We start from the raw sequence: 13,058 nt of genomic DNA, 5'->3' as shown, positions 1-13,058 counted from the left end.
ATAAACCATGAAATGAAATAACATTTCTTGTCATTTCTGACGAGTAGCAACAATTATTTAAATCTAAACATAACCCACTACTAAGCACTAAAGAATAAATGTCAATCTTGGTAACAGGCGACGATCTCCTATTGCCCATAATTAGGTTCATCTCCCCATGCTCCACATCTTCACTTCTTGTTAGTCCCTGCAAGTCAGAGCAAATGTGAAAACCACACCCTGTATCAAGAACCCAAGATTTTGAATGTGATAAGCTTTTAGATAGAATAGTGTGAATACATGTCGAGGTTGGCTTAACCTTGCCATCCTTTATGTCTTGCAAGTACTTGGGGCAGCTTCTCTTCCAATGCCCCTTGTCATGATAGTAAAAGCAAGTAGCCTCCTTCAGAACAGAGGCAGGGGGAGATTAGGAACTATATCTGCCTTTAGGGCTATTACTTGATGACCCGAATTGAGACTTTCCCTTCTAGTTCTGTTTCGAGGGAGCTTTCCTCTTCTTCCCCTTCCCTTGCCCCATGGCCAAGACGGGAGCAACAACAGCAGGAGTAGAGGCAACACTCTTTCCCTTCATCCCACTTTCAACGGTTCTCAGCAAGCTTTGGAGTTGACTCAATGTAGTTTCATCCTTGTTCAGATGATAAGTCATAACATACTGATCATACCAGCTAGGCAATGAGTGCAAGACTATGCCAATAGCCAATTCCTCATCGAAGTTAACATTGAGTTTCAACAGCTGATCCATATAATGTTGCATGCGTTGCAAGTGGGTTGTGACGGACTCTACATCCTTCATCTTGCTCGTCATGAGTGACTTGACTATTTCGTACCTTTCTTGACGGGCTTGTTGATGGTACTTCTCCATCAAGTCCTTGCACATCTCATAAGGACAATAGTCCTCATAGAACCTTTGCAGTTCGGGAGTCATAGTAGCCACCATGATGCATGCCACTTTGGTAGCATCATTGCAGTGTCTCCTATATTCAACAATTTCTTTGGGAGTAGATTTAGTTTCATCAATCTCGTTCAGCCCCTTTTCGAGAATATATTCCTTGTCCTCGAAACGCAAGGCCATTCTGATGTTGCAGATCCAATCATTAAAATTAGAACCATCAAAAGTGACCTTCGAGCAGATGCTCAAGAGCGAGAAGTGGTTGGAGTTGTTGTTGGAGGAGTCGTAAGCATTGTTTGAAGTTGACATCTGAAAATGAAAAAGGATCAGATTTGATTCGATACGAAAATACTTAATATAACACCCAAATGAAATATTAAGGCTAGGATCCAACTAAATAATTCACAATTCAGAAGAGGGATGTCGTAATCTAATTGCAAATTATTTAAAGGTAGGTAAATGACGATTTACCAATTTCACCACCACGAAAATGAAATTTTAAGCGAATTAAGTTTTAAATGAAATTCCTAGATCTTTTGAGATTCATTGAACTATTCAATGACATGTTTAATCTCGATTATGTCATTTCCATTTGTGACTGGGATACCGAGGATTACAAACAATGTGTGAATAACCATGCAAATTATATTGGTACTCTCGATGTCATTTATCATCCAATTAATGTGTCGGTTATCCACACACGCTCCATTAATCAACGATAATTTATGAGCTACCCATTTCCACGCTTTATTAGTCCATATTAGTGTGCCGGTTAACCACACACGCTCCACTAACGACTTTTATAAAGTGCAATGTGCAATTTCATGGATTAGCATCAAATTCACATTTTCATAAATTAACTAAGATTGAGAATTTTATAAAACATTTAGTTACTTTATATATTCCATTATACTTATTAATGAGAAATAAGTGTCCTATAAAACCCGTTCGGCTAACGACCCTCCACTAGTCAAGAGAGCGGTGGGTAAGAGTGGATCACAATGGTGGTCCTTTTATAGGCCGCTTTTTTAAATTCTCCTTATAGACCAGCTTCGTGAACGAGGCCTACTAACGGTAAGACTAACTTTTCTTATACATATATATAAATATTAACTTTTAATTTTACAATATATATAAGGGTGTATTTTAAACTTTTAAAATACTAGGGTTCTTAAATTTAAAATTTTCAAAATTAAACTATTTAATTTAAATTTTAAATTTTAAAACCAAGGATGTATTTTTAAAACTTTTCAAAAATACTAGGTTAAATTTTTAATAATTAAATTAACAAATTAATTTTGTCTTTATCAAAAATATTAACCCAAGCATGAATTCATGATAAGGATACAAAATTACTGATTAAAATATCCAATTTTAAATAATTAAAACGAATTTAAGGTAATTATCCTAATCAATCCATGAAACAATTATCAAAACCGAAAATTTAGGATCTGACAGTGCAACTCATCGAGTTGGGCAATGACCTCGTCGAGTTCCTTGCCAACTCGTCGAGTTCAAAAACCAACTTGACGAGTTCGATGAACAGAATGACGATTATGCTCCCTTCTCCTTTGAACAATTCACAATTGCATCATATTCAACAGAAAACCAATCCTAGGCTCTGATACCACTGATGTGTTTTGAGCATAACAACAATTCCTAAGTGTGCATGCAACCCTAATGCTTTGGATCTAGGTTTTCTCTAATTGAACATGCAAACTTGAACACAAAAGGAGAAACCCTAGGAAGTGTCTACAATTTTCGAAATTCACATAAAACTAGGGTTAGGTTACATACCTTGATTGTTATATTGTAATAACAATGATTCCCTTGTAGATCTTGAAGCTTGAGAACTTAGTGTCACAAGTGTAACACCTCTAATGGCTCACAAACACACAATGCAAGAGAATGATCTGAAAGAGGAGGAGGAGATCAAATTTTCGGCTATTGCTTCTTCCAAAGAATTGACCGAATTTCTTAGGGTTTAGAACCCTTTATATAATGCACCAAGGATGCTATGGATAACCCTAATCTCAATTATGGTAATTATCTACCTCCTTTGATTATCCATATATGATAAGATATTCTTGAAACTCTAGAATAATCTTACATATACTCATTAAAAATCATCTACCCTTCCCCTAGGATGGTTCTGGACCGTTTTGCTCAACTATTTAACAACTACACTTTTAGTCCCTGTACTTTTAATTAATTCCTTCAACCCCAAAATTAATTCCAAATTAATTTCTGATTAAATATTAATTAAAAATATGATTACTAATTAATATATTATTTCCATAACATATTAATAAATCATTTATTCCAATTTATTAATCAATTAATAAATTCTTCATCTTCATCAATTAATCATCCTGTCTAGTTGCACGTGCGAAGGCAACCCAAAAGGACCATGTCACTATCAATTCAAGTACATACCAATTATAGTTAAGGTCTTAGACACCTAATCCAACAAAAAAGAAGAAGAGGAGATACTCGTGAAGAAGTCGAGTAATGAGGAGGAAAATAAAAAAAATCCAACAAAAAGAAGTCTGCCACCACCGAAGTCAAATATACTCTAGTCGCCCCATTTCCTGAAAGATTGGTGAGCACAAAGAAAGAATGAGAGGAGAGTGAGATCATGCAAATGTTTTGGAAAATTCATGTCAATATCCTACTCCTTGATGTCATCAAACAGGTACCTAGATATGCTAAGTTCTTAAAAGAATTTTGCATATCTAAAAAGAAACTTAAAGGTAATGAAACGGTAAAAGTTGGTGAGAACATTTCAACAGTTTTGAAAAATAGGGTGCCCCTGAAGTGCAAGGATCCCAGCCTTTTTACTGTGCCTTGCAAATTGGGAATCTACGTGTACCCTGAGCTATGTTTGACTTGGTTGTATCTATAAATGTCCTACCATACTCAGTTTACAAATCAATTGGTGTGGGAACATTGAGCAAAACCGGTGTAATCATTCAACTTGCTGACTGGTCGATAGTACACCCAAAAGGTGTACTAGACGACGTGTTAGTTCAAGTCAATGAACTTGTTTTCCCAGCTGATTTTTATGTTATAGACATGGGAGATGATGACTCCCTAAATTCTGGTTCCATACTTTTGGTTAGACCTTTTCTTAAAACAGCAAAAACCAAAATTGATGTTTACAATGGAACTTTATCAATGGAATTTGATGGGGAAGTCATTAAGTTCAATATTTTTTAAGAGAAGAGGTACCCAAGTGATGTTCACTCTTCGAATTTTGTGGATATTGTTCAGCCTTTGACCGAAGAATGCTTTGAGTTGACTAACCATGATTTTTTAGAGTTAATTTTGAATAGGAAATTTGATAAAATTTCAGTCAAGGAGATTGCAGAAAAATCAAGCTAGATGATGAGTTTCTAGGAATTGTGGAGTTTATGAGTGAAAAATAAGAACATCGTGTTCAATGAAATGGGTATTCTCCGAAAGGTAAAGTTTCAAGAGTTTGAGGAATTCCAAAATAAAACCTTCGAGAACTCATACACCTACAAGAACAAGACCAAATGATTTCATGACAAGTACCTTTCCCGTAAGAGCTTTGAAATAGGTCAAAAGGTATTACTCTATGAGTCTCATCTTAAATGGTTTTTCGGTAAGTTACGGTCCCAGTGGGTGAGACCGTTCATTGTTACTAATGTATTTGATCATGGTGCAGTTGAGATTAAAAGTAATAAATCTGGAAAAGTATTCAAATTTAATGGGCACATGTTAAGGGTCTTTTATGAAGGTTTCCAAGTGAAGAACATGGAGGTTGATAGCTTAGAACGCCCGTACTACATCGAGTGAATCTAAAGGGCAAAGTCGAGCCAAAGACTTGAAACAGAGACGGCTAGCCGAGAGGCAACTCGGGAGCATTTCTTTCCATTCTTCTTTTATTCACTTTATTTTATTGTGTTGCAATGTTTTTGTGTCTTTTTTGATAGTCCATGCAAAAAAAATGTTTTTTTTTTAGGTTTAGAAAAAAGAAACGCATGGGCATGTACAAATTTGCATGGGCGACACTCAAAACGCATGGTCTGATTTTATAACCATGTGATGTCATTGAGGTTTTCATGATTTTTTTGGCATGGGCACACTAGGAAAAGCACAGGCAAAGTCCAAAAACACACGGGTCATGCTAAAAACACACGACCTAAGAATAGACCATGTGTTCACAACTTTTAATGATTTTCAGAAAAACGCACGGGCAACATCCAAAACGCATGAGCCATGCTAAAAACGCACAAGCTAAGAATAGATCATGCGTTCGCAACTCTTAATTATTTTCAAAAAAAAAATGCACAGGCAACATCAAAAATGCATGGATAGAAGTCAAAAACGCACGTCCTGAAATCAGACCGTGTATAGCGACTCAACTCCTAATTTTTTTTCAAAAAAAAGCATGGGTGATCCTCCAAAAATGCATGGGTTATCATAAAAAACGCACAGCCTGGCTTGGACTATGTGTTTTGGTCGTTGGTGCTATTTTAAAAAAAATGATTTTTTTGTGTCATTCTTCCTCCTCACAACTCACGACCGTGCCCTCTTCCCCCTCTAACCCTTCATCGGACGATTCTCATTAAACCCTAATAAAGCTTCGATTTTCTTCATTCAATCCAAGATTAAAGCTCCAAGGTTTCAAGATTGTTGCAAAAGGTTTCAAGAGCAAATTTGGGGATGGGTCTTGGAAGGAATATTGGAAGCTTGAGTCTCCAATTGTGCATTCCACCATCGATGTGTTCAAGCTTTTCTTGAGGTTGAAGATGAAGTGAAAAACTCAAGCACACATCACAAATTCAAACATTTGACTAGTACATTCCTTCCATATGTCAAGTTTGATGCATGAATCCTAAGATTGTTTGACTAGATTTTTTGAGAGTCCTTTCATATGCTCTATATAGTTATACATTCGTGTATTAGTAGGTTGCCCTATCCTCTCCAAGCATCAAAAACATTTCAAAAAAACAAAAATCCAAAGAGATTTTGCTTTTCTTATTTTCATTTTTTTGCTCGTGCTTTCATTTTCAAAGCATTCAAAAAAAAATTTACAAAAAGATTTTATTTTCAACTATTTCTTAGTTTCCATTCCCTTCAAAAAAATATATATATATTTAAAAATTCCAAAAAGATTTTCTGTTTTTAGCATTTTTATTTTATCTTTTTGCATATTAAAAAAATAATAATAAAATAATATCAATCCAAAGGAACCTAATCTTCTTGAATCAGTTGAATTGGTAAATGAGTCGTGCATTGAGATTAGAACTTGTTCGTTTTTCATTAAAAAAAATTCTTAACACAATCTAATCACATGCGAACACGTCTCCCGAAGCTACTCGTGCAAAAAAAAATGATAAGGTTATCAACATCGAAGCATAATAACCGGTATAGGTTAGCCCATAGAACACACAACCAGTCTTATGAGTAGTAAGTGCTCAATCATACCCAAACTCCAAATTCAAAAGAATCATAAAACGAATATAAAATTTCAGTGACCCGAACCTTCCAACGCTCTAAAAACTCATTTATACCTATTCCCTTCTAAGTATCCTACTTGGGGACATAGTTTCCAACTATACTTACGGGACTTTGCGTGTTTACATCAGTCTCTCGAAAAATGCCTTGGAAGTCTCTCACGGTAATAGATCGTGAGATGTCCCAACAACAGAAAAAGTCAAGGACAAAAATATAAAGAATTAGGCCAAGAAAATAACTTAAACATGTAGATGTGTACTATTCTCTCACAAATGTACTCCTCTGTTTATGTCATAGTAGCGCCCTCCTTGTGAACACCATCTTGGTATGTCGCGTCAAGCCGACATTTAAGCATGAGTGTATCTCCGGATACTTTGAAAGTGCGCCCTTGCGAACAGAACTTCAAAGGAGTTGTGCAGGGACAAAATATAAAAGAGTTAAAAAAAGGAAAAAAAACAAAAAAAGAAAAATAAAAAAAGAGAGTTAAAAAAAGAGAGTTGCATGAATAAATACAACTAGGAAAACTGTTTGACTGTCAAAAGATTCCCTTGGACTTGAACTTGAACTTATGACATTGAGACTGACTGTGAACTACTTTGACTGGTGTAAGTGGTTTGAAACATGTAACCAATCTAGGTAAATATTAGGTAATTTTTATAAAGGATTTTTTAGAAAAAGATTGTTGTTAGTCAACAAATAGCCGGAGTCGGTCATTGTTATGCTTTGTAAAATGAAGATGATTGAGCATGTTTTTTTATCACATATGTTTTCACAAGAGTAAGATCATAATTTGTCCCATGTTCTAACCCAATACCGATAAAAGTAAACAAGTGTTGTAACATTTGATTTTGTTGAGTTGTGTTAGCGAGTGGCTAAAAACCTTGTTTTAAGTTTTATATATCTTTGTGGGGTTAATGCCAAGTTATCTAAAGGAACGACGGGTACACCTTTGACTGTATGACACAATGAGGTTAATTGGATTTGTTTTGTTTTGTTTATTGCATTAACTTTTGAAAGAAAAAAATCTTTGAAGCTTTGTTAATCTTTTTGTAAATATGTTATTTTCATTAGTTTTTCTTTTATTGCTTGCATTCACTCTTAATTCCCTTTAGGTCCTTTTCATTCCTTCCATTCTTTTCATATTAGTTTCTTTTTAGTCATCTATCGTCTTCTCTCGGGTGATTCTTCATTTTGTTCTTTCTTGAGGACAAGAAAGGTCTAGGCTTGGGGAGGTTTGATAGGTGCATTTAATGTACCTATTTTCCATGATTATTTTCATCCTTTCAAAGCATTCTACTTCATAATTCTTGCATTTAATTAAGTATTTGGGTAATTGCATATTTTATTAAGAATGCATGGTACTTCACTATTTTTGATTTATTTTGTAGGCATTATGGATCATGGAGCACGGAGCTTGGAGCATGGAGCTTGGAACATGGAACATGGAGCATGGAGCATGAAGAGAACATGGACCAATCATGCCATGGAATATAACATGAAGGCATAACCCGAGTCGTTGCATATCATCATAGCAAAGGACTACGTTTGAAACATGGTTCGTGTCACACCGACACGGGTCGTGTTTGTCCCTTTTCATCTTATATTTAATCAACATGACTTGTGGTGAAGCTAGACCGAAGAGGGAGCCAACATTGACGACTTATTGGACTTTTACCAAAAAGCATGGGCCATGCTAAAAACACATGGTCAAGACACATGGCCATGCTAAAAACACATGGGCAAAAGGCATGTCCATGCTAAAAACACGTGGCCTTGAGTTATGCACGTGATCATTACTAAAAAGAGGGGGATGTCGCCATTTTTCAATAAGAACGTTTTTGGAGCAACTTCTGGCGATTTTGGGAGATTTTTGGGAACTCTTGAAGGATACTAATCATTGCAAACACTTTTGATTTCATTTTGTAAGTATTAAACATTTCAATTCCATCTTTATTCTTATTTGATTTGTTCTTAGCCATGTATGGCTAAGAAACCCTAGTTTCTGGTTATTGTTCAAAACATGTTGATTTCTTGACTTGAAGCATATGATTTGATGTTTGATTTGTGATTCTATTATAGTGATTATGTTTTTGTTTAAACTAGAACCCTTGAATTTGATTTGTGTTTGATTGGTCACCTTCATGAATTGAATTTTTATGTAGTTAATTAACTTTTAGGGCACCTAATCGTTCTATTAAATTAATAGTTGGTAAAAAACAATACGTTTTCTTATTTTAAAACATATGTCACATGTTTTCACACTTCTGAGCGTATGAGAAGAAATGAACATTTTTGGTAAACTTGTACAAAACTTAATGCAATTTTTCAATACAATCTAAGAGCGTGTTTAGATTGAATTAGTAAAGCTAGGTCTAGTCAAAGAGCGTGTTTTAGTTAGATAATTTGGAAAACGAGAGGTATTAGAGTGTGTTAATATCTTTCAGTACCAAATTAGAATAGCAATCATGAATTGCATCAAGTCATAATAAAACTGAACAACAACATTTGAGAACTCGAACTCGAACCATTCCATAAAATTGTTTACAAGTTTATTTCATTTTCTGCATGTTTTTAAAGTTGATTGTTATTTTATTATTTTACTTTTGCAAACAAAACTCCCTTTTGTGACCAAAGTACCTTACACAAATAGGTATAGACTTTTGTCCCGTGCCTCTGTGGTTCGACCCTGATTGTCTGGTACTACTTTTTAGTGCATTAAAGCAGTGTATTTGGAGTCCCTTGTACCACTATTATTTGTTGGGGTTGACACACTTAACAATCATACAACATGCAATTCTATCATGCAATTCTTAAAGATCCTTAGCCTACTACTAGTATACATTTCTATCATAATCATCATAAGCAAATAACAGTATGGATATCTTGGGTTACACTTTCTTGCTCCAGCTGCTCGTATACATCTCATCCTTCTTTGGTTACCATTACATACAATTTGGAAAACAAATTTGAAAAATAATCAGTCATCAGACTAGAATACCCTCGAGCCCACAGCGATCGGGTTGGATTATCCCCGGTAGGTTGGCCAACACATGTAGCAGTAAATCCTCAACCCAAAACTGTACTATGTCGACATATATATAACAAAATAAGAATATAGACAGTCAACATACAAACATGCAGATATATAGATCACTACCACATAACATCATCCTATATACCAAGATACAGATCTAACTAATCACTCCAGCATATCAACATTCTATATACTCGGATACAGATCTAACAAATCACTACAACATATTAACATCCTATATGTAGTGGTGTTGATTATGATGACTAATGCGGAATATGAAAGATCTAGTGAATCATCATACAAATCATGAACACATGGAGTAAATAAATCTGATTTAAGATGTCATTAGTTTGGTTAGAAAGAGTACAAATGGGTTTTGCAATATCTCTCTCTAAAACTAACACTCCAAAATAATCATTACAAGTTCTTACATAATTGGAGTCAATCACTTCGTATTTATAGGAAAGACTCAACCTATTTACACATATAAGAGGGTAAGCCACATCCAAGCGTGAGTTTGCACCCTAACACCCCCCCCCTTAAAGTTAGGATTGGATGTCCCGACTTCAATATCCAACGAGGAAATCCGCAAATGAATACCCGAAGCTTCGAATGCCCACTCTTCATTCTCCCCCTTTTTATATAAAAAATGATTATAAAACCCATTAAGGGTGAGAAGCGCCTGAGGAATAATCTTCACATAACTCCCCCTTGATGTGTGCCAAAAATGAAACCACAAAAAACTTGCATGGAAAAACAATCACGAAAAAGTCTTGAAAAATTTCCAATTTGTGAAAATTTTCGACTTCTGGGTGAGAGTTACAAGAATTTCCAAAAACCGGGTAAAAGCTGTCATTTTCAGAATTCTGCAGGGACATGTTGCGCCAAAAACAGCTTAAAATGCGAAACACTCCCCCAATTACGAAACTGGGTATAAAGCGTTAAGTCGCATTAACTGCAGGGACTAAACTCGTAATATTCCCCATTTCTCAGAATTGTTAGCCCAATTTCGAAGTTGGGTATTCTGCCAACATTTCGAAACTGCAGGGGATAAATGAGAAACTTATGCCTTCTTCACAAACTTTTTACACCATTTCGAATCTGGGCCATTGCTGTCATTTCGTTAAAAGATCAGGGACCAAAATCGAAACTTGTTTTTTTTCTTCTTCACTTCGTTAGGTAGTGTATTTTCTTTTCATCTTCAAACTTTGTCAACGAAGTACATCGACAACCTATTAACGAAGCATCAACAACCCTTCGCTACACGACCATCGGTACTCGATATCACCTTCTCATTAACGAACCCTGTACATTTAATAACGAACCCATCATATTCAACCACAGATGCGAAGCATTCATATTCGAAACCAAAATACTCAATCTCAGATGTGAAGGCTTCATATTCGAATTCCAAACCAAGGCACTAATATCGAACAACAATCCACACCTCGTTCGACATCAATATTCATCAACCCAAAACGAAGTCATTCTTATGCTACCGACTCCAAAAACGAATCCGGACTCCAACCAAGTTGTCGACTATACAGACCCTTCGATTCTCAAAACTTTCAACCATCGTCAATCAAACCTCAAAACCCATGGTTTCGCACACCGACTTCAAATAAACAATCGACATCTAACTATTGACCATTCACGATTCGTCCCTCGCGTTCATTACAGGAACCACAAAATCAAATTTAGTCTCTCAACCAAAATTAACCACTGAATCCATCCTTTCGATTTCTAACCCAATTGATCAATAATGAAGCCTTCGTTATATCAATATCAATCCTCTGTGACTCCATAATCGAATATTGCAGCCTTCGTCATCAAGAACACAACACATCCAAGTTCGAAATTAGACCCAAATTAAACTCGATTTCGACATTCACAGCCCATGTTCGACTCGTATCAAACGATTTCAACCTCCAATTCATTGAACTATCACTTAAAGATCGAGTTTGACTTTTGTTCAGTTTGACGTTTTTGATTTCAAAGTTCAACAAACATGAAATTGAAGATTAAAACACCAAATTTCAGATCAAAATCATGTTTAACCAACTATTCTGCACATGTTCTTCACAAAAGTTTCAAAGTTCTTGATCAATTTCATCAAAATCAAAACATTTATTGACAATCCTTTATTCATCATCGGCTTGTTAATAGCACAAATCATATACAACCGATTCACAAGTCGAGATTCAAGAAAAAACTCCAATCGAATAACATGATCGTTGAATAAAAAACGAAACTCAAGAACTCTAAGATTAACATTCGAAAGATGTACTGCAGAAAGTTCAACCGAGTTCAATGACATACAAAAGAAAAATGAAGTCGGATGAATTTTTGTGGGCTTAACACTTTAAGATATTGGATTGAAATAAAGTTTGGGCTCAATTCTAATGAAATCTGTTCATGAAAAAATATATGGACTCAAAATTGATGAACAGTAGCTGTATGACATTTGGACTCAATAAATTGTGACAATCTTGAATATTTGGGCTCAAAGTTGGATTTAGTGCACAGTAAAATTCGAAATAAAATAAATGAGTTTGATTTTGGTTTTGATCTAAACAAAAATAATTGGATCAACAACAGGGTTGAAACAGATTAGATCCAATGAGACAAATCGATCAAAAATGAAAAACCCAAAATATGAATCGAAATCATGGGCGTTTTGGAATATATTTGAGAATTTGAGATACTTTTTTGACGATCCGAGTTCCATTTTCAACGAACAAATCAAATTTAAAAGATCTTGGTTCTTTTCTTGGAATGAGGAAATCTCCAATTTGAACATTGTACCACCCACGATGCGTGTTGTAGAACTTCTTTTTCGTGTTCTTCAACGATCTAAGAACATCTTCATAAGAACCATCATCACTTTTGGGTTTTGACTTCAAATTCAATGCAACATTTGGAGATTGTTGCTTTGGAACCCAAATTTGCTTCATGGATTTCGGCTTCACAATAACATTTGACGATTTTTGTGAATAAACCCGCTTGTTTTTACGGTTGATATTCTTCTTTTTATTTTTCATCTTCTTGGAACTTGAAGATTTGAATTCATGAACAAACCCATTTTCCACAACTTCTGGATCATATCTTTTGGAGTTTGATATTTGTGAATTTCTTGGATTAACGGCTTTCGATAAGGAATCATTCCTTCAAACGAATCACAAGAACACAAAATATCATCGGTTTGAACTCCAATTGAGAAAAAAAAATTTCATCTTCATGAGAATCAACTTGAATCTTCTTGTCATGAACTTCAAGAACATCAAGAACATCACATTGAACTCCATAGTCTTGAACTTCAACGAACTTAAGAGCATGAAGATCATTTAGGTCTTCCATAAGAGAAATGTATTTCTTATTAAACAAATCTCTTTATTCTACTTTCTTTTGATTTCTACAACGTACTAATATGGTCAAGGCAATTTTAGTCAACCATTCAATCTTACAAAGTGGTGGAAATATCAAGCTTCCATGATCATCCTTCAAACCTCCATAAGAAACCATATAACCCCATGAAATCAACTCGCTTAACACTAACACATAAAATTGATCTTCATTGACTTTGTATTTGACATCTTCAACAATTACAACCCAAGAATCATACGACAAGTCCACCATCTTTGATCAATC

The 13,058-nt window shown here is 35.1% G+C and overlaps 1 protein-coding gene across 1 annotated transcript in view; it reads left to right on the top strand.

The window, feature by feature from the left end:
* Window positions 1-4,108, top strand: part of LOC145121460 (uncharacterized) — a 37,356-nt gene extending 33,248 nt beyond the window's left edge. Inside the window, exons 2-3 of the mRNA XM_079057204.1 lie at window positions 3,585-3,642; window positions 3,813-4,108. Coding sequence (XP_078913330.1) covers window positions 3,585-3,642; window positions 3,813-4,108 — 354 coding nt within the window. The remainder of the gene's footprint in view (window positions 1-3,584; window positions 3,643-3,812) is intronic.
* Window positions 4,109-13,058: the final 8,950 nt, after the last annotated feature.

This window comes from Lactuca virosa, chromosome 6 (genome assembly GCF_052849685.1).
Source record: "Lactuca virosa cultivar CGN04683 chromosome 6, Lactuca_virosa_CGN04683_v6, whole genome shotgun sequence".
Lineage (NCBI taxonomy): Eukaryota > Viridiplantae > Streptophyta > Magnoliopsida > Asterales > Asteraceae > Lactuca > Lactuca virosa.
This window is presented reverse-complemented; position numbering and strand designations above follow the sequence as displayed.